This window comes from Ananas comosus, unplaced genomic scaffold (assembly GCF_001540865.1).
Source record: "Ananas comosus cultivar F153 unplaced genomic scaffold, ASM154086v1, whole genome shotgun sequence".
In the NCBI taxonomy this organism is placed as follows: domain Eukaryota; kingdom Viridiplantae; phylum Streptophyta; class Magnoliopsida; order Poales; family Bromeliaceae; genus Ananas; species Ananas comosus.
In genome coordinates this window covers 50,578-73,799 of record NW_017893319.1, presented here as the reverse complement: position 1 = coordinate 73,799, position 23,222 = coordinate 50,578, and the positions used below count along the sequence as shown (strand labels likewise).

Below are 23,222 nucleotides of genomic sequence, written 5' to 3'. Positions count from 1 at the left end.
AGAGACCGATCACTGCAATTTGGTTGAGAAGCATTGAACAAGAGTTATCCACTCATCGATTTACATATCACTAATAACTGTTAGGTGAGGTGGTACGTTAAATTGGTGGGACCGCAGTACCCACTTGAAACCTTTTGTCGCGTTGGGTTTCCGTTTCTCTACCCGAGGAGTGTAAGAGACTCAAGAAAATAGTGGGAGGCTAAATTTATTTTTAAAATCACTAAAATAATTTTTCAAAGCAAATACAAATATCTAACTTGAATCTTTACTCTCTGCAAAGTAAATGTCTGTTTCCAATTATCTCTCTCATGTTCTCGACACAAAATCCTTAACTGAAATTAATTATAAAGACTGGCTAAGGAATTTAAAAATAGTTTTAAATTCCAATAAGCTCTGCATTGTTCTCGACCAGGTAAATCTCACGTTGCCAAACCGTCCAATAACTAACAGAAGGGCAGTCCGTTCATGATCATTGTTTGACAATGATCATAGACCTCGAGGAGCTTGAGAAGCTTGGCGTGAAAATGGACAAGGAATTGCAAGTTGATCTGATCCTGCAATCCCTTCCTGTATCATATGGACAGTTTATTGTAAACTACCATATGAATAAAATTGACTGCACCAATGCAGAGTTATTGAACATGTTGGTAATAATAGAGGGGACTTTTGAAAAGTTCAAAGGGAACGGTTCATGTTGTGGAGCGAGCTTCCTCTTCCAAAAGAAAGTCTAATTGGAAGAAGAAACCCGCGAAGAAACAAAAGACGGAGAACAAGCCCAAGAAGGAAGCTTCTAAGAATAAGGCCGCTGACAAAGGAAAATGTTTCCACTGCAACGTTGACGGTCATTGGAAGAGAAATTGTCCTGTCTACCTGGAGAGCTTGAAGAATAAAAGGAAGGACACATCTTCGGAAGGTATGTCAGACTTGCTCGTAATAGAAACTAACCTTACGGTTTCCTCTACTTCTAGTTGGGTTATAGACTCTGGTTCTAGTTCTCATCTGTGTACTTCAATGCAGGGTCTAAGGGAAAGTAGAGGGCTTAGGGAAGGTGAAGTGACCCTACGAGTGGGCAACGGGGCAAGAGTTGCTGCTGTGGCTGCTGGCACCTATTCTTTGCGACTACCGTCAGGATATGTTTTATTACTTAAAGACTGTTATTATGTACCTCCTGCTAGCAGAAATTTGATTTCTGCACAGGATGGTTTAATTTTGACAAAAACTACTGCATAATTTATTTTAGAAATAAATTATCAGCCGTGGTTTTATGATTGACAATCTTTATCATTTACATATGGATGTATCTACAAATATTTCTGAGCAAGTAGTGACTGCTGTTGGGTCTAAGAGACCTAGAGATGAGATAAACCTAAAGTATATGTGGCACCTCAGGCTTGGTCATATTGAAGAAGAAAGGATCAATAAATTGGATAAAGATGGGCTTCTCGGCCCATTGACTTCAGAGTCGTATCCAGTTTGTGAATCTTGTCTTCAAGAAAAATTGACTAAATTACCCTTTGTAGGACAAGGGGAAAGGGCCACTGAGATACTTTTCTTGATACACACTGCTGTGTGTAGGCCATTTGATGTGCATGCTAGGGGAGGTTATCTCTACTTCATAATATTTACCAATAATTATTCACGGTATGGGTATGTGTATCTTGTGAAACACAAGTATGAGATTTTTGAAAAGTTCAAAGAATTCAGATATGAAGTAGAAAAACAAACTGAAAAATCCATCAAGGTTCTTCGAACAGATCGAGAAGGAGAATACCTTAGTGGAGAGTTTCTAAATTATCTCAAAGAAAACGGCATAGTCTCATAGTGGACTCCTTCGGGAACACCTCAACTAAACGGGGTGTCAGAACGGAGAAACCGAACCTTATTGGATATGGTTCGATCTATGATGAGCTTCACTGATCTTCCTTTATTTCTTTGGGGACATGCTTTGCTTACCGCAGCTTATTTGTTAAATAGGGTTCCCTCTAAATCCGTTCCTACCACGCCGTATGAGATATGGCATGGTAAGAAACCAAGTCTTGGTCATATCAAGATTTGGGGGTGTCCGGCCCATGTTAAGCGACTACAGGCGGACAAGTTAGAGGTTAGGTTTGAGAGGGCTCGCTTTATTGGATATCCTAAAGAAACTTTAGGTTACTATTTTTATATCCCAGAGAATTACAATATAGTTGTGAGCAAACGTGCTATTTTCTTGGAAAAATAGTTTATTTAAGAAGCTAGTGGGAGAAAAATTGAGCTCGAAGAGAAAGTCTCTGAAGAGCAATGAGTCATCAAACCTACAGAACCTATTCAAGCTGAGCCAGTACATGTAGTACCTCCTCCACCTCGTAGGTCGAGTAGAATCTCTCATCCCACTAAAAGATACTTAGGTATCCTTATAGAGGAAGTAAATGAAATGTTCCTCATGGGAGATAGGGAACATGGAGATGATCCCAAAACCTACAACGAGGCGATGTCTGACATCGATTCCGAGAAATGGCTGGATGCCATGAAGTCAGAAATTGACTCAATGCATTCCAACCAGGTTTGGATTTTGGTAGACCCACCAGAAGGTATAGTACCTATCGGGTGTAAATGGATCTACAAAAGAAAGATAGGTTCGGATGGAAAGGTAGAGACCTATAAAGCAAGGCTGGTTGCAAAAGGTTATAGTCAACCCGAAGGCATTGACTATCAGGAGACCTTTTCACCTGTGGCCATGCTCAAATTCATTCGAACACTGCTTGCCCTTGCAGAATACTATGATTATGAGATCTGGCAAATGGATGTGAAAACTGCCTTCCTAAATAGATATGTTGAAGAAGATATCTATATGGAGCAGCCTTTGGGTTTCACTTTCGGTGACGAAAGTCACAAAGTATGCAAGTTGCAACGGTCCATTTGTGGACTTAAGTAAGCATCTCGGACTTGGAATACTCGTTTCGATAACGTGATTAAATCGTTTGATTTCGTTAAGAATGAGGAGGAACCATGTGTTTATAAGAAGGTCAGTGGGAGAGCTGTCACATTCCTCGTATTGTACGTGGATGACGTTCTCCTAATTGGGAATGACATTCCAATGTTGACTTCAGTTAAAATATGGTTGTCTAAAGAATTCTTCATGAAAGATCTAGGGGAAGCATCCTATATTTTGGGGATAAAGGTCTATAGAGATAGATATAAAATGATGCTAGGCCTCTCATAGAAAATATACATAGAAAAGGTGCTGAAGAGGTTCGGCATGGAAAACTCCAAAAGGGGACTTTTACCTCTTAGACATGGAATTTATCTCTCTAAGAAAATGTGCCCCAATACATTTGAAGAGATTCAACGTATGAGTAAGATCCCTTATGCATCAGCTATAGGGAGTCTTATGTACGCCATGCTATGTACACGACCTGATATCGCGCTTGCTGTGAGTGTCACAAGTAGATATCAATCTAATCCAGGTGAGGAGCACTGGATTGCTGTGAAGAATATACTCAAATACTTGAGAAGGACTAAGGATATGTTCTTGGTCTTTGGAGGAGGAGAGTTGAAATTACAATGATATACTTATTCAGACTTTATGTCTGATGTTGACGATAGAAAGTCTACGTCAGGATGTGTGTTCTTATGCGATAGTGGCTTGGTGTATTGGAAGAGTTCCAAACAACCATCCTACCATGGAAGCAGAGTATATCGCCGCATTTAGTGTAGGCCTTCTGATTCATGAAGTTTGTCGCGGAATTAAGTGTGATGCCATCGGATGTCATACCACTCTATTGTGACAACAATGGCGCCATAGCCTTAGCTAAGGAGCCCAGGTCTCATCAGAAGTCCAAGTATATAAAGCGGCGGTTTCATATTATACGCGACTATCTCGACTGAAATACATCGAGATGTAGAGAGTAGACTCCACGGATAACGTGGCAGGCCCACTGACTAAACCACTTAGCCAGCAGAAGACTGAAGTCCATCTTGAGAAGATGGGGCTTAGGTATATGGCTGATTGGCTTTAGTGCAAGTGGGAGATTGTTAGATGTATGCCCCAGAAGCCAACCAGGCAGACACATGTATTCTTTCTAGGATATAAATTTGTATTTGACTTTAAAATATTATGAATAAATTTGGGTTATTATTTCCATTCATGTTGTGTATGTATCCATGAATCGTCCAAGGAATTAATAAGATGATGACATATTGTCACGCTCCGAAACTGCTACCAATTTGGTCCGGTTCGGGCGCGTCGAATAGCCGCCGAACGGACAGCACCTCCCCTGTCCGCCCTAGGCTCAACAACAAGATCATGTACATTTTTGTCGCCCAGGATGACATACAACATACATGAACAATACGAAACACCACATGTGCTATACACTTAAGAGCAAGACACAAGTAATAAAACGAGTGATATAAAGAGAGTAACATCTAGCTATTACATCCACAATGCATTCAACATTTAGATCCTTGATTATATTTACATCTCCAAAATGAATATGCATGATAATCTCCAAAATACACAAGCAACCTCCCACAATACATCATATGTCACGGGGTACACGAGGGTACACTAATGCAAGTGGAAGCTGCTAACTATACCTAGGGTGCGATGCCCCGGTGCTCTCTCGCTAGGCCCTGCAATAAAGTGGGGTGAGAACTATATAAATATAGTTCCCAGTGGGTTCGGCCGCCGACTCCGCCGATCTTCCCACTAGGTCCAAGCTGGCACAGATAGATAGATAAAAAGGTAGATAGAAATAACTGCTACTATATCTACTATGCCATCAAATGCAAAGGATGCATGGAACATCATCTAGCAATATCCTACTATCATGCTAGAATGCTTCAACAGTGTAATGAATACAACTACAACATAGTTATGCAATCTACTATGTCTAATCATGGTATGAATGCAATCCACTTATGCAATTCATGTTACTACCCAATCAACTAGGCCAACTTGCCTAAGATCTCAAATCCAGGAGATGAAGAGCTACCCTGCTCTTTTGCCGCCTAACTCATAACTCAAGGGTCCTAGACAAAGAGCTACCCCGGTCCTTGCCCGACTCATATCTCGTAGGTCCGACCCAATCTCGAAAGTCCTAGGCAAAGAGCTACCCCGCTCCTCACCCGACTCACCTCTCGAATAGGTACAGGGCTGCTCCACTCAATCTCATAGTAAAGGCCAACCATCACACTACTATATGCTCAATAGTTTACCCAATCACTCGGCTAGCCTAGAGGCTCACTCTCAATCTCATGTCAATGCTATAGGTGCCACACCTACTCTCAGTCACACTGGTGAGGATCCGCTCACTCACCCAACTCTCAACATAGGTGCCACAAGTCAATCTCAATCTAGTGGATGAGGAACCGCTCACTCAAGGTGAGAACTACTGTAACCCCGAGATCTCGGTGGAATATTGTGGACTTTAGCCAAATTGACTAAAGTACTCAAGAGGATTGGTTGGACGTGATCTATTTAGCATTCCAACAGTGTTGGAAGGCTAAAAGTAAGCTCTAAAAGAATTGGAAGGGTTTTGGCATCGATCGGCGCAAAGTAGAGCGCAATTTGAGTCAAAAACAGCATTATGGATGCCTTGTACCGGTACAAGCCCAATGGTTGTACCGGTACAACCAGCGTAGTACAGTGGCTTGGAGCTGCCAGGCCTTGTACCGGTACAAGGGGCCTTGTACCGATACAAACCCTGCGCAATCGAGGAGAGGTGCTCTCGGGTTGGCTCTATACGCGGCCTTGTACCGGTACAAGAGCCCGTGTACGGGTACAAGGGGGCCCCGACAGCACAATAAGATCTGCCGTGAATATGGATTGTTGGAGGGTTTATTTGCAATTGTTGCAATATAACAAATACCCCAAACATCTCTCTCACTCTCCCAGCTGCTCTCTCTCCCTCTCTCAACCGTGCATAGCAAAGAGAGAAAGAAAAGAAGAGAAGGAGAAGGAAAAGAGAAGAAGAGAAGGAAAAAGGGAAGAAAAAGGAGAAGGAGAAAGAGAAGGAGACCAAGAAGGAGATCTTCTTCCCCCTCTTCATCTTCTTCCTCACCTTGGAGCAAGCCTAGAGAGGTAAGCCTCAAACCCTACCATGGTGGATTCCTAGGGTTAAGGTTTTATGGTTTGGAAATGGTTCAAATGGAACCTATTGGAGCTCAAGGGATGGTTCTAGCTCACATCGAAGCTTTGAACCATGGATTGCACCATTGATGCAAACCTAGGGTTAGGGTTTGGGTTTTGAACCCTAGATCTTGGTTTTGATCTCCCTACAAGTTTTAGAACCTTGCATTAGGCAAAAGAACACATGAAATCCAAGTGTTCCTCAAAGTGCTCTAATGGTGGAACTCTAGAGTTTGTTTTAAATACCCTAGGGATGATTCTAATGAGATGGAAGCAAGTTTAGAGAACTTCTTGGGTGATTCTAAGCTCGATTATGCTTAACTATGAGATCAATCCCAAGAAATTTGATTATGGCATTGTTAGGGCACCGAAATTGGGGCTTTTGCCTCCGGGTGTTTCTAAGGCAAATTGGCCTTATAGAAACCTAATTGGGGACCTAACGAACGCGTTGAAATGCTCGGTTCGGCAATCCGACGAGCGTACGCTAAGTTATTGACGAAACGGTCGGTTTTGGTACAGATAGCCGCAGCACGCGGGATAAAGGTCTAAAAATTATGAGATCGGAACCGGAGCACCTTGGAGTCAAGGAATAAACTCCGGAAAAGACGGATCGCGGTTCGGAGGTCGTTTGGAAGTCGCGCAAGAGTTCGGGCCAAACCGGGCAACGGTTGCCGCGGGAGGCCGATTGCAAGTGACTACAAGCAATCGGAGCGCGTGTTAAGGTGGGTTGGTTTACCGAAGCGACTAGGTCGCCTTTATGTCTAATTATTAGACTTTCATGTTGATGCATGTTGATGATCGGTATAGTTGATGCTAAGTAGAAATGCATAATATGATGTAGATGCTAAAGTTGATGCATATAAATGTAAATGATGCATGTAGCTAAATAATGCATGATGATAGTGTGATGTAATTGCTAAATAGAATGCATTATGAGCATGTTGAATAAAGCTAGATAATTATGTGAATGCATGTAAGCATAATGCATAGAATGAAATGCATATTGATGATATAAGTTAAAATGAGATATAGAATGCATGTTGACATTGTGAGATAAATGTGCATGAAACTAGGTTGATAACCCTAGAATGATTAAAGTGAATGATGCTATGCTAAAGTATAAGTGATAAGCATGATATAAGAATAGTAAATGCAAGTGCATGTTAAGAATGCTAAGTAAGGAACATATATAGGTGGACATGAATAAACCTATAGATCGAGTGGCATTAAACCTAGTGTCGAGGACATAGGTTAAATAAATGAGATGTTGAACCTAATGTAAAGAACATAGGTTAAATAAGAGGGATGTTGAACCTAATGTAAAGGACATAGGTTGTGAAATGAAAGCTGCTTAACCTAGAGTCAAGTAAACCTAGGTTGGAAAAGAATGATGATCCTAGTGTAATAAACCTAGGTTAAGAATGTGAAAGCAATAAACCTAAAGTAATAACTTAGGTTGTGTAAAGGACAATGAACCTAGAGTCGATTGGACCTAGGAGATAAATGCTTAGACCTAGAGAGGTCAGTTCCATAGGGTTAAGACCAACCCTTGGTTGATGTGATATGGATTCCGGAATCCCGCTGCTTGCTGCTACACCCAAAGTGGTGTCGGGTGTGTGCGACGATTTCGCCGCCCAGGGGCTAGAGAACCATTGTCGTGGCGTGTGTGCGACGATTTCGCCGCCGGATGGTTAGCCAGTTTGTGGATCCTACCGCCTGTTGACTGAACCACTGTCGTGGCGTGTGTGCGACGATTTCGCCGCCGGGTGACTAAGTCATTGAACCTAGGCCGTTGTTGGGTGAGGTGCGATTCGTTCGCCGCCAGACGGCTAGGACAGGAGTACGGTGAGCTGTTGCCAGCTGAGGTGCATGTGAGAGTTCCTTCACCTCGAGCTAGACAGTGCGCGGACTATCCGCGATTGATTGACTCAAGACCGAGTCGGGTGGCTTTGTTGACTAAGGTAAAGTGACCTTAGAGTAGAATGCCAAAGGCTAAGATATAGCATGGTTCAAGAATGTTAAGAGTAAAGAACAGCTAAACGATAATGAATAGCTAAAGAGTAAAGAATAGCTAAGTGACAAAGAATAGCTAAAGAAAAGTTGCAAGAAAGGAATAGCTAAGAGCTAAAAGTAAGCATTAAATGACAAAGAGTAAGGAATGACTAAGAACATAAGTAGCGTTAAAGTAACCTACTTGCATGATTACAGGTATTGCATGTTGCATTTCGTGAGCCAGGACATGTATTTCAATTGAATATATATCTGTTGTATATTGTTGATCTAACATGTTGCAGTGCCTCGTTAGACCTGTTTGCTGAGCTTGTTCTCTTGGGTGGCTAAACCCACTGAGGACTATGGACAATAGTCTCACCCCCGTGTTGCTATTTTGGGGGTACAGGTACACACGTGTGTGGCGCGGCGGCGCAAGGCAAGAACGTAGTTCTGCAGATAGCGTCCTACCCAGAGACTGAGATAGCAGTACCCGAGTTGGCGGTCTAGCTTGGGAGGTTTAAAGACAAACTTTTATCAAGATGTATCAAATTGTAATAAGTAAACGATGTGCTAATTATGATTGTATTTGGAGATTGATTGTAAAAGAAAAATTATGTTGTAAAATGCATCTAAGTTGAATGCCGTAATAACTTAGTAGTTTATATTTTTGATACTTCCTTATGCAATCTGTGAGTGAATACTGTTCCTGGTTGGAATCTCTCGTATTGTTTTGATTGCGACGCCTCGGATGTACAGGGGAGACTCTGTCCGTCCGGCGGTCTGTTGGTGGCGCCGCGACCTGGCCAAATTGGCGGGTGGTCGCGGGGCGTGACAGATAAGATGGTATCAGAGCATAAAGTAGAGAATGGGAATGGTTTAGCAGACCTAGGAGACCCTAGGATAGTGAAACCATAGAGGTTAAGACTCGTGAGAGACGAGGATTTGTGACTTGTGGCGAAAGATAATTAATTGGGTCAAGTGTTGAAACCTCTAAGACGTATATTGGAGGTAGATTCAAGGTGTTGTTGATTCTCAACCGAGGGTGTTCATGTTGGGTGCACACAACATGAAGCCGAGTGATGAGAATAGACGCCCTTGTGTGACTTTCGTCCGATTGGCTTTTGAGCCGGTATTAATAGCCTCTTGTTCGACCCAAGTTGGTCGAGAACTAATCAAGTTGTCGTGTTTCAGGAAACGATGGCACCGCATAGGCGATCTTCATCCAGATCGGCACGGGAGGGGACAAGTCGGGTTCCCGAGCGAACCGACGCTAGTGGAGACTCAGAGCTTCGTGATCAGTTGGCTACACTCATTGGAGTGATGAGGCAACAAGCTGATGTGGTGCAGAGACAGCAGGAGGCTGCTATGCGCCAGGAGGAGCGAATGGAAAGACTCCAAGAAACGGTGGACCGGCTGGTGGGTGTGCCAGTTGCGGCTGGTCAAGGACAGCCTGTCACGCCCCGCCCCGAAACCACTACCAATTTGGCATGATTCGGCCGCGGCGGCGGACCGCCGAATGGACAGCACCTCCCCTGTCCGCCCAAGGCTCAACAACAGGAATGTGTACAAGAATTTACCCAGGACTTTAAATTCTAAACATACACATTCAACGAGGGCACAAACAGTGCCAACAACAAGAAGAGCAAGTAATCCACGAGATATACAAGTGAAATAAAGAGAGTACTTTACTAACTATTACATTAGTTACATTCATTACATCATTTTTCATCCAAAATACATAGCTCTCCAACCTCACCTACAAGAATCTCTCTCAATACATAGGTGACTAATGCAAAAAGGAAAGCTACTATACTACCACGGTCTCACTGGTCGGGCGCGACGCCCTTGCCGCGGTCCTCTCTCTGCAGCCCTGAACCTACCACTGGAAATAGAGTGGGGTGAGAACTATCTTCCATAGTTCCCAGTGGGCTCGGCCGCCGACTCTGCCGATCTCCCCACTAGGTCCAAGTGGGCACAAGTAACAACAGATAGATAGATAGATATGTATCTGAAAGCTGTAAATGCAGTAGTAGGAAAACTATGCTACTATGCCCATAATCATGAATATGAATGCATGCATCATATAATAAAGGTTTGCTACCATGCTAACAAATTCGATCCATGTTCGAATAGTAATGTTCAATGACATTTATAAACCTTTAACCTTTTTCATTTACCCAATCTGTGGCGAGGCCCTAGGGCTCGCCCATGACTCACCTTCAAATCCCAAAGTGGGGAGGGAGCTCCAAGTGCACCCAAGCCCGGGACCGTCTGCGGACCTCCATGTGGTCCGGACCTCCAAGTGGTCCTAGTCGCGCGACACTCCGGAGTACTCGACGACAATCCCCTCCATGTGGGGATTGGATGGCTATGCCACCCTAAACGCAGACTGTGAGCTAGATCTATCCTCTCCATGTGAGGATACACTGTAACTAGGGTCAACACCCAATCCAATCCTCTCCAAGTGAGGAGGCTCTACAACTAGAGTCAATTACCCAATCGAATCCTCTCCAAGTGAGGACGCCCTACACTAGGGTCAACGACTATCGCGGAATCATCGGTTCCCGACATTCATGCAATGCTATTTAGTTTTCTAAATTCATTGTTCACAAGGCATTTTCTAAGGGATCCACCTATCCCTAGGTCCATCGACCTCTAGTGTTATTTACACTACATTAATGCCACTCGTCATCATTTATCATTCGGATGCCACTCGTGTTCTTTAACACTATCCACTACTTCCTATGTCATCAATACCCCCATCGGGTTCATCTCTTTTCTTTCGCACCATAGGATTCACGTCTCGACCCAATCCTCACCTATCTAAATTACCAAGCGTTCCAAGTACACTAGGTTATCAATGAGAAAGCATAAGGAATGGAGCTACTATGCAATCCTACAATGCAACATGAAGAGATGAGATTAAATGCAATCTAAGACATAGAAAGGAGTTCGAAAGTTTCGGATGACACCCCCGACCTTTAATCGATATAGAGGCTCGAAAAATCCTTCTCGGCGAGCTCTACGAAAAGGCTTTAGCCTTCCTCGCCCGAATCAACACTAGCCCGGCCCGATTTTGCCGAGAACTTCACGTCGGTTCGCCGAATGCCGAAATCGACTTCGCCCCCGCGTTTTGTGACCTAACAATAGGGTCTCCAAGGCTTCAAATGAGATCAATCTCATATTTCCACAAAAACCCCATTTTGGAGCCCTAGGTTTGCACCTATAGCAAACCACCCAATAAATCCCTAGATTCTTGGGATTGATCTAGTTAGAAGCTAGCTTAGGGTTCATTTGACCCATCCCAAAGCATAAAACCCAAAAACCCTAAGTTCTAGAAGCTAGGGCTTGTAGCTTACCTCTTGAGCTACACCAATGGGAAGAGGAGAGGGAGAGGAAGATGCTCCAAGCCTTCTTCTTCTTCTCCTCCTTCTTCTTCTTCTTCTCCTCCTTCTTCTTCTTCTCTTTCTCCTTCTTCTTCTTTGTTATCTCTAGAGAGAGAGAGGGAGCAAGAGAGAAATGAGAGTGAGGAAGAGAAATGAGAGGCTGAGAGAGAGGGAGTGGGCTAGTATGCCCCTCTATTGTAACAAAATCCACTTTAGTCCCTATACTTTTCACCTCTTACGCAGCTGTCACTGGGCAGTTTTCGCCTAGAGGGACCGGTTTCCCCGACAAGGGACCGGTCCCCGAGAGCTCTCCCTGCAGTCTGGGAACTTTTCGCGTTCGGGATCCAGTCCTCACCTTAGGGACCGGTCCCTGGGAGACCAGTCTCTCCTAAGAGACCGGTTCCCGAACGGGGAACCTTCAGGACTTAGCCAATTTTGGCTTTCTCCCGCGGGTGTCGCGCACGGGGACCGGTCCCCTCAGCCAGGGACCGGTCGCATCGACCTCCCCCGCGACCATCAGCTACGGGGGACCGATCCTTCCCTCTAGGGACCGGTCCCCGAGAGCAAAAATCTGCTGAGTCCATATTTTGCCTATTTGCTCTCGCGGACTCCACTCCAAAGCACTTTTTGTGTTTTGGGCATTCTTAACTCCCACAAAGGGTATTCTCTCGACAGTCAGTCGATCCTGGATGAAGTACAATCCTCGGATTTCGAGAATTCACTTCCTTACACAGCCCGGAGTTGCAGCGGGGGCGTTCCCGTCAGGTTTGGGTGATCCAACTTCTATTGGTTCAGAGGTGGCGGCGGAAAGGGAGCGAGCCTTGGCGGCTCTCGTGGCTTTCAAGAAGTTTGATTCGCCTACCTTTGATGGTTAGGATGCAGATCCGTGGGTCGTAGAGATGTGGATTGATTCCATGGAAACGCTCTTCGAGGATTTGTACACGTTGGAGCGGGACAAGGTAAACCTAGCCACGCATTATCTCAAACAGTCGCCGAAGGTGTGGTGGAAAGGCGTTAAGCGAGATCGATCGCCTAGTCTCCCTCCTATGACTTGGGAAGAGTTTCGGGGATTGGTGTTCTCAGCCTATTTCCCCGACAGTGAAAAGCGAAAGCTCAAGGAAAGATTCCAAAAGTTGCGGCAAGGAGATCGCTCAGTTAGGCAATACGAGCGGGAATTCTCTCGTATCGTGCATTGTATCCCAAACGTGGTGCGGGATGACAAGGATAAGGCCGACTGCTTTATGCGTGGGCTTCGGCCGGATCTTTACCAGGCTGTGCTCGTACTTAAGATACAGACTTTTGCTGAGGTCTTGGATCGGGCCTTGTGTATAAAACAGGGCAACGCCTTTATGTGGGAAGAGCGAGAGGCATATTACAAGGAAAAGGGGAAAGGACGACCAACAGGTGGATCCAGTGGTCAGTCAAGTTCCCAACGGACTTCGACGAGTTCGCACTCGCGATCCCGAGCTTTGCGGACAGATACGCATGTCGCGTCCTCGGCGAAATGTGCATTTGTGGAGGCCTCATTGGGTCCCACAGCAGTGTGACGCAGCGGTGATTTGGGCAAGCTGCTTCAAAGTGTGGGCTGCCGGGCATATGCGGGGACGAGTGTCCGCGTGTGAGGCGGGCCTTTGGCACTAGGCGGACGGGGGCCCATCCTCTCTGGGACAAACCTTGCAGGTGTGCCACCTGCGGCATGGATCGGGAGAAGCAGCCGTTGAGGATTTGATGCAACCAGGGAGCGTTCGCGACGCACGCGCCAAGGTGGGCATGGATAAGCGGACACTGAGTTGCGAGAGCCTTGCGGGGTTTGCTGACATCATTCGGTGGCGAGAGCAATTGATTATGAAGTCATGTACTTTTTACTAATCTCAGTCTGGTGCATAGCATGCATTTATTGTTGTCGTGGCACTATGTAGTATTGCATAGTAGGGACCCGAAAGTCGGGTAAGTAGTACGCCCTACATGCTTGTATTGGTTGAGAAGGTGGCACACTGCTTTGTTAGTGTCAAGTAGAAGCCAAGTGGCTGCTAGCATAATGGCTAGTGATGACTCTCCCGGTAAAGAACTGAGGCTCGCGGAAAACATGGGGTAAGTGCTCTCGAAATATTGGATTGGAAGTTCTGAGAGGTTGAGCCTTTTTGCATGGGTTGAGGATACCGAAAGCCTCGGCGGCCAGTCACCTTGGGAGAATATGGTCCTGGTAGATGTCGGATCGGTGAAAGGTAGGTAATCCGTCCGCGCTAGGTGAAGGAAGTAACGTTGCTAGTTGACGGACGCGGGGCCCGGTTGGCGCTGGGTAAAATACCTCGAAGTTTTGGGGGGAGGTGGACAAGTTTTGCTTCGTCGTTACGTTGACTGTGGCATAGGCGACAGCTGCCTTTCACGGCCCGAGCCTACCTCTGTTGGGTCGGATTTCGGGGCACGCAACAGACCGTCCGGAACGACAGGGTTTTCCTACTGCCGCGGACAGAGTCTCCCCTTTGTACGTTCAAGGACGTCGCCCAATCAATAACAAGTACAAGGGCGCTGTCCAAACAGGAACATTTTCAACATACGATTGCATAAGGAAGCTATCAAAACAACATACCATGTTTCCTATGTTTATTACCACATTCCAATCACATTATTTTACATCGCAATTTTTCATCTACATTGGATCCTCAACTTCCAAATATTACAATCGGGGGGGGGGGGGTTTTTCTAAACATATTATTAACACATCGATTCTTTTCTTTTTCTTTCTTTACCCTAAGGAGGACGACTCAGTGCTTGCTATCTGGGTCTCTAACTTGGAGCGCCTGCTAACTCACGGAGCTACGCCCCTTCCTCGCGCCGCACGCGCCACTGGTGTTAACCTGCTACCAGCCAAAAATAACAACACGGGGGGGGTTGACGTGACTACGTTGGCCAATAGCCTCAGTGCGTACAGGCCACCCAAGGAAAAGCGCTCAAAACGCCACCAAGTTCCATAAGGAGGCATGCAACGGATGGTTCAGTCCAACCAGATTTAGTTAGTATAAGTATGAAGGCATCAGCAATACGAATGTTCTGCCTCACAAATATGCAATTATGCAACCCCGCGCAGTAGTATTCTTTACATTTAGGGTGGTTTGTGGTGGTGGTATGCAATTTTCTAGCTCATTTTCATCTTATATTCTTTATCTTTATTCTTTATTTCTTTTTCTTTATTCTTTATTCTTTATGCTTATTCTTTGTTCTTTTGATCCTTTACTAACGGGCCGACTCGGCGGGCCTTAGGTCATCATCACACATTTTGCCGATTCTTATAGTCAACGATTAAACAAGTCTTTCTCAATTTATCACTCTTTCCTAAGGTTACATATTACCTTAGCCAACTATGGCCATCGACTCGTCTAGTCATCAAAGGTATACAAGATCCTTTCCCATTCATATTCTTTTGGCTAACCTTGTAGTTGCGCCACATAACTGTTCAACATTAAGTCAGTCATCGCATGGAACTCACCGCGCTAGGACCGTCCTTTTGGGTTTACTCCAAATCCCGTTGATTGCAAACTCCGGAGCGCATCGGCCTCGGAGGGGGGAGCGGACCGGCCCTCGGAGCCACGGAACTCATAGCAAGTATGGATCATCCTACTCTGAAGGATATGTTAGTTGGATGCATTGGTTTGTACACTGTAACTCTAGTGTTCTTTTAATCACTTAGTTCGCTAACTCTTAGCAACTCATTATTCTTTTATACCACAATTATCAATACTTTAGTAATTATCATTCTTGATTACCACACTTGTTCTTTTATTGCCACACCACTAACGTCTAGGTGTTCTTCATGTCAATTGGTTTGCGATAACTTAGCCATTGATTATTGTTCATTTGACACTTTGCTGTGTTCTTTATGACCCATGTACTTTACATTGGTCTCTAGCCATTTAATACTTCTTTACACTTTGTCTATCTCTATGGCCAATTTACTTTACATTGCCTCTAGCCATTATCATTGTTCTTGTCAACAACATTTATTCTTTGATGTCCCACACTAACTCTAGTGTCCACTTTACCATTTCCAAATGCCACTCGATCTAAGTTCATTATGTGGATATTTTGTCATCCATTGGTAGTCATCATTTAGCATTTTATGCATTCATTAACATTTACCACATGCATTCTCGGTTAGTATAAATCTCATACTTACATTTGACATCTGTTTAGCATTTCTATAATATACTCATGTAAATTAACATCAACTCATGCATTTACTTGACATCTATCTTTATCATGCATTCTTAAATAGCATACTTTAATCTTTATCATGCATTCTTAAATAGCATACTTTAATCTTTATCATGCATTCTTAAATGACATACTTTAATCTTTATCATGCATTCTTAAAAGACATACTTTAATCTTTATCATGCATTCGTAAATGACATACTTTAATCTTTATCATGCATTCTTAAATAGCATACTTTATCATGCATCAATAGTAAACATACTACACTTTAGCATGGAAAGCGACCTAATCGCTTCGGTGAGCACAACCCACCTCAAAACGCTTTCCGATTGCTTGTCGATACTTGCAATCGGCCTCCCGCGGCACCCGTAATCCGGTTTGGCCCGATCTTTTGCGCGACTACCCGAACGGCCTCCGATCCACGATCCGAAAATTAAAGGTCTTCGATTATGTGCCACGGTGCTTCAAATCCATTTCCATGATTTTACGACGTCGCCTCGGCCCTCCAGGCGGTAACGAAGCCTAAACGTCCGTTTCTTTAACAACTTTGTAACGGCTCGTCGGATTGCCGAACCGTCTTCGCCAACGCGTTCGTTTACCTAGCAATTAGGTTTACATAGGGTCAATTTAGATCAAACCCATACATTTTATAAAACCCCAAAATTGGAGCCCTAACATGCTACTATTGCAATAAGCTTCAAAATTGATTCATGATCCAAGCAATTAGCATGTGGATATCATATAGGGAGTCCTCTAAACCCATTCCTAGAGCATATAATTAAAGCTCTAAGGTTCTACCATTTTAAACCTAACATATGCATAACTCCCAAATAGCCCAAATTAAATGAGGAAACATGTTTACAATACTCATTAGAGGCTATTAGAACACTTTAAGCTAAGGATTAAGCCAAATCCCAAAAGCTTACCACAACGTGAACGCCGCGACGAAAACACGCCGCTCCAATGGGCGCACGAAAGCTCAATCCGTCGCCTCCAACGCGTTCGCAAGCATCTTCTCCACCAACGCCGCGAATTTGAGCGATAAATATAGAGAGATGAGAGAGCAATCTAGAGAGAGAAAGAAGGGTTTCTCTCTCCCTTCTCCATGCGCGCGTGGGTGGCCATGGTGGTCGGCTGAAGGAGAAAGAAGCAAAAAGCTTCTTTATACATTACACCCCAAAACACTATTCACTTTCGGGCAGTTCGAAATCTGATATCTTTCGCCAGAGCTCCCTGAATGTCTGTTTGAGCTCAAACTTGACAGTCATGATCGGTTTTACTTAACTTAACAAGCTGACGATCACTGGTTCAGTTTCGACCCCGTTCGGTTACCGAAAACTGTACCGAACTGTAATCTTTAACAGATAACTGTGGGATTTTATTTTCCACCTTTCGGGTGTCAGAAAAATATGAAACTTTAAATCTAGCCTCATAAAAATATTTCTGACATCTCTGCCAATTTTCATAATTTTCTGAGACTGTGCATTTTCTGCTAATTTATCTGTCCCGTTTCCAACAGAAAATTCTAAATCTTCTGTTTTAATTCCGATTTCAGCACAAGTCACCTCTGACTTATGTTTTACCTCTATAAATCTAATAAAAATAGTTTCTCACACTATTTTTATTTATTATTAATTTTATACCAAAATCTGGTATATTACAAGGCGTCTACAAACCATAGAGTAAAAGTATATAATTCGTAACCACGAAATTCAGAGCAACACTTGTAAGTTTAACCTTATACAATTCAAACCTTACTACAAGCAAATGAAAGAAAAAATACACTACAATTTACAAAAACTTAAGATACATCGCAGTACTAAACTACATAAACTGGTGGAGGTCATCTAGTACACGTCCAAAAAGGCACTAGCTAGCCGCAGACCCCTTGCCAAGATACCCTAGTGTAACACACTCCAACTTTGCAAAGTGCGACATCTCGAGTGTTCAAAGTGCATTACGAACTCCGTCACACTAGGGGGTAGCGCAAGTCGATGGTATACCGGTCGAAAAGTTCGATCTCTGAGAGCTCTAACACCAGTCCTGACAGCTCGACACACAAAGAACGGTCCCTGATAGCAGAGACCGGTCCCCCTTCAGGGAATACAGTCCTATGCGCAGCACGGCGAGGCAACCGGTCCCTAAAAGTCGAGACCGGTCACCGAGCGCAGTGCTGCGCCGGGAGAGATCTAATCCCACACAGGGAGAGACCGCTTCCCGAACGTTGGATTATCGGGGACAGGCTGAGAGACCGGTCCCACCTCGGCGAGACCGATCCCTCTGGGCGAAAACTGTCCAATCCGGGCTGATGCAAATTCCACTTTTTGAGGGGCCTAGCTGGATTTTGCTACCTCAGAGGTCTCACAAACAGCACTCTCATCCCCTCTCAATACCATATGCTCACCCTCACACTATTGAACTACACTTCTAGAGAGAGAAACGGAAGCTGACAAGAACGCAGAAGAAGAGGAGAAGAGCTTGCATAGACGCCTCGGAGCATAAGCCTATCCGCCAAACCGCTCACCTTCGGTGGCTTTCCACTTGAGGTTGGACCTTTGTAAAGGCCACCAAACCTACGTAACCCTACTTCGTCCTAACCTTTCGCAATACGCAGCGTCTCTTGAGCTCGCAATGCTTAGAATCCCCATTTAATACATCATTTTTCGGGGCGAAATTCTCACTTGGGAATTCGCACACACTCCAACCAGGAGCAACTAAGATCCCAAACCGTTACAGATTCTTGGGTTGGGTCACACTCGCACTCTCAGTATACTATCAATCGCACTACATGCTCTATAGCACAATACGTACCACTATCGGCTCCTATGCACCTAGTGCGAGCCACCAGCCCCACGAGTGATCCGTGGCACGCTTCACACCTAGCAATGCTCAGGTGCTACTGCCAACAAACTCATCCGGCTAAACTAAATCCGCACTCCACGAGTAACTATACTCGTGTATCGCACGCCTCTAAAGCGCTCCACACTATGTCCAGCATTAGGCAACTCTTGCCTATGCACACCGGCCACACGAGTATGGCTCACCTACCTCGATTTGAGGTACTACTAGGCAAAAGCGCCAGTAGTTCGCAACAAACCGTTCTATCGGAGCAACATCCGGAATACTCGAACCATTCGAGTGTCCATAAGTGTCACGTCACAACTCTCGCAATCAGCTATACATTGCTCTGCGAGTTAGTCCGTCACTCCCATCTCTACTGTGAATCTCATCATTAGACCATCACTAGCAACTCGCTAGTGCCATCCAGTTCTCTACCTGCACCGGCAGGTGCAACGCTTTCACCACATAAGCGTGCCCGGGTATTTACATTTATCCGCTCACTTGGNGATCTTCTGTTTTCATCCCGATTTCAGCACAAGTCAATTCTGACTTATGTTTTACTTCTCTAAATTCAATAAAAATAGTATCCCACACTATTTTTATTTATTTTTATTTTTTTACCAAAATCTGGTATATTACATGCCTGATGCTGGATTTCGTGTTAGACGCTGTAGAGGCGTAGAGCGCTCGAGTATAGTTACTCGTGAGGTGCGGTTTCGATTCAGCCGGTTGAGTGAGTTGGTAGTAGCACTTTAGCAGGGCTAAGTGTGAAGCGGGCCATAGATCACTCGTAGGGCTGGTGGCTCGCACAAGGTGCTTAAGAGCCGATAGTGGTACTTGTAGCTCTGTAGAGCATGTCGTGTAGGACGACGTTGGTGGGTAGTGCTTGCGGACGACCCGTGCCTGGACCACTTGTGGATTGTGGAGCCTCGACCCATTGGGCAGGCGCAGTCAGCTGTGAGAGACAGCGGCCCGGTACCTATCGGTAGGGCGAGAGTTTTGGTCAGGACGGTAATCCGAGCTTAGACCCGAGTACGTGGAATGTCACGTGTTAGAGTGCGAGATTGATGATACACCAAGCCGTGGTGACCCGACCCAAGGTTTTATATGGATTGGGGTCTTGATAGCTCCTGGTTGGAGTGTGTGCGAGTTCTCCAATGAGAATGTCGCCCGATTATGATTGGGTCTACGCTTGCGAGCGAGAGGCGCTAGGCGTCGTCGAGACAGATTAAGCGATTAGCCTACGTAGGATTGGTGGCCTTTGGTCCGCCTGAGAAAATCGATGATTGATGTAGCCGAGAACTCGGTAAGTGAGTTGGGCTCGGATCCACGAACGGAGGGTTCGTGTGAGGTTGATTGTGGCTTATGGTACCCAAGGATAAAGGTAAAGTTAAGTGGTCTCTATGAGGCACTTGAATGATCGATAGCCACGTGAGGTTGATTGCTCTCAAAAGGATCGAGATTGAGACGCGCCGAAGTGTGCCGTCTCGTGATAGGGCAAGGATTCGATTGAGATTGAAGCACTCGCGATGGGCCGATGCACCAATGATTTTGTCGCTATGCAATGCCGGTGGTTGGAATCGGAGTGGAAAGGTGCGTTGGTTCCCTCGATAACTCGATAGATCGAGTGGAGATGTGGTTTGAATTTCGTGGACGAAATTCTTTTAAGGTGGGGAGAATGTAACCCTGAGATCTCGGTGGAATATTGTGGACTTTAGCCAAATTGACTAAAGGACTCAAGAGGATTGGTTGGACGTGATCCATTTAGCATTCCAACAGTGTTGGAAGGCTAAAAGTAAGCTCTAAAAGAGTTGGAAGGGTTTTGGCATCGATCGGCGCGAAGTAGAGCGCAATTTGAGTCAAAAACAGCATTCTGGATGCCTTGTACCGGTACAAGCCCAATGGTTGTACCGGTACAACCAGCGTAGTACAGTGGCTTGGAGCTGCCAGGCCTGTACCGGTACAAGGGGTCTTGTACCGGTACAAACCTTGCGCAACCGAGGAGAGGTGCTCTCGGGTTGGCTCTATACGCGGCCTTGTACCGGTACAAGAGCCCGTGTACCGGTACAAGGGGGCCCCGACAGCACAATAAGATCTGCTGTGAATATGGATTGTTGGAGGGTTTATTTGCAATTGTTGCAATATAACAAATACCCCAAACATCTCTCTCTCTCTCCCAGCTGCTCTCTCTCCCTCTCTCAACCGTGCATAGCAAAGAGAGAAAGAAAAGAAGAGAAGGAGAAGGAAAAGAGAAGAAGAGAAGGAAAAAAGGGGAAGAAAAGGAGAAGGAGAAAGAGAAGGAGACCATGAAGGAGATCTTCTTCCCCCTCTTCATCTTCTTCCTCACCTTGGAGCAAGCATAGAGAGGTAAGCCTCAAACCCTACCATGGTGGATTTCTAGGGTTAAGGTTTTATGGTTTGGAATTGGTTCAAATGGAACCTATTGGAGCTCAAGAGATGGTTCTAGCTCACATTGAAGCTTTGAACCATGGATTGCACCATTGATGCAAACCTAGGGTTAGAGTTTGGGTTTTGAACCCTAGATCTTAGTTTTGATCTCCCTACAAGCTTTAGAGCTTCATAGTAGCCGAAGAACACATGAAATCCATGGTTTCTTCGTAGTGCTCTAATGGTGGATTTCTAGGGGTTGTTCCAAATGCCCTAGAAATGGTTCAAATGGTTTGGAAATGGGATTAGAGAGCTTCTTGGGTGGTTCTAAGCTTAATTATGCTTAGCTATGAGATCAATCCCAAGAAATTTGATTATGGCATTGTTAGGACAGCGCGAAATGGGGGCTTTTGCTCCGGTGTTTCGAAGCGCAAATTGGCCTTCTAGAAACCTAATGCGGGACCTAACGAACGCGTTGAAATGCTCGCGTTCGGCAATCGACGAGCGTTACGGAAGTTTATTGACGATAACGGTCGCGTTTGTACAGGAAGCTCGCAGCACGCGGATATCAAGGTCTAAAATTATGAGATCGGAAACGGAGGCACCTTGGAGTGCAAGGAATAAACTCCGCAAAAGACGGATCGCGTTGCGGGCAGGTCGTGGAAGTTCGCGCAAAGGCGGGCCAAACCGGCAGAGTGGTTGCGCGGGGGCCGATGCAAGTGACAATAGCAATCGAACGCGTATTGGAGTGGCGTGGTTTACCGAAGCGACTAGGTCGCCCGTAATTAAGTTCGTTGTCTTATCATTGATGCATGTTACTAAAATAATATAATTTCTAAGTAGAAAGCATGATGCATGATAAACATGACATATGAGTTAAATGCTAGAGAAGAATGCATGAGATAAGATGCTAAGTAAATGCATGAACGTATGAGTAATATGTTGGTAAGTAACATAAATGTGCATGAAAAACTAGGTGGATAACCCTAGAATGATTACGGTAAATGATGCCAAGCTAAGAATGCTAAGTATAAGTAATAAGCATAATATGGAAATACTAATGCAAGTACATGGTAAGAATGCTAAGAAAAGGACAAGTATAGGTGGACATGAATCAACCTATAGATCGAGTGGCATAAGTCCTAGTGTCAAGAACATAGGTTAAATAAGAATGATGCTAAACCTAATGTAAAGTACATAGGTTGTGATATAAAGGTGCTTAACCTAGAGTCAAGTGAACCTAGGTTGGAAAGAATAATAATCCTAGTATAATAAACCTAGGTTAAGAATGTGAAAGCAATAAACCTAATGGGCTAATTTAGGTTGAGTAAAGGCTTAGACCTAGAGAGGTCAGTTCCATAGGGTTAAGATCAACCCTTGGTTAATGTGATATGGATTCCGGAATCCCAAAGCTTGCTGATACACCCAAAGTGGTGTGGGGGTGTGTGCGACGATTTCGCCGCCCGGGGGCTAGAGAACCATTGTCGTGGCATGTGTGCGACGATTTCGCCGCCGGATGGTTAGCCAGTTTGTGGACCCTACCGCCTGTTGACTGAACAACTGTCGTGGGGTGTGTGCGACGATTTCGCCGCCGGGTGACTAAGTCATTGAACCTAGGCCGTTGTTGGGTGAGGTGCTGTAATATACTGAACATTTGCGAATTGCGAAGTTCGAGTGTGAGGAAGGATGTGTGGATCTATATTACATGTTCTAAATGACTTGGACAAGTTTTTGAATAAGTTAGAGAGTGATTGGAGGGTTAAAAGCAAGAAAGTGCATTGAACGGACGAAATCAGTATTTTTCTGCTTGCTGTACCGGTACAGCCATCACCTTGTACCGGTACAGACTGGCAGAAACGTGGCAGCAAGGGTCTTTTGGTCATTTCACCTCTTGTTCTTATCTATTTCAGTCCAGCACGACCAGGGATGCTTGCTGGAGTGTGCTAGAGCTCAGAGGAGTTGCCCTACACCTTTCTCTCTCTCTCTCTCTAGTATTTTTCTCTCTCTACAAAGGAGTCGCCGTTTTGCGCCGATTTCGTGTCCCGCTCGACGCTCGCTGTTTAGGTGGACTTGGGGCCAGCTTTTAAAATGTAAAATGGAGTGTTTTGACAATATGATTCATGTCTAATGCTGAGAATCACTGGAAGAGAGCTTTAGAGTGATAATTAACTTGATTTCTCTCTAATTCATGGTTTAGTGTCGGATTTTGAGCCATTTTGGTGTTGTTGCTCCTAGCTGATTTGGAGAGGGATTGCAGCAACTAAAGAGGAGTTTCTCAGCTGTGAGTTAG

The 23,222-nt window shown here is 44.8% G+C and overlaps 1 protein-coding gene across 1 annotated transcript; it reads left to right on the top strand.

The window, feature by feature from the left end:
• The first annotated feature begins 482 nt into the window (after positions 1-482).
• LOC109705542 lies at positions 483-3,547 on the top strand. Its single transcript, XM_020226272.1, has 7 exons — positions 483-569; positions 658-930; positions 1,018-1,201; positions 2,400-2,542; positions 2,696-2,875; positions 2,975-3,160; positions 3,296-3,547. The coding sequence occupies exons 1-7, from the start codon at positions 483-485 to the stop codon at positions 3,545-3,547; spliced, it is 1,305 nt and encodes a 434-aa protein (XP_020081861.1).
• Positions 3,548-23,222: the final 19,675 nt, after the last annotated feature.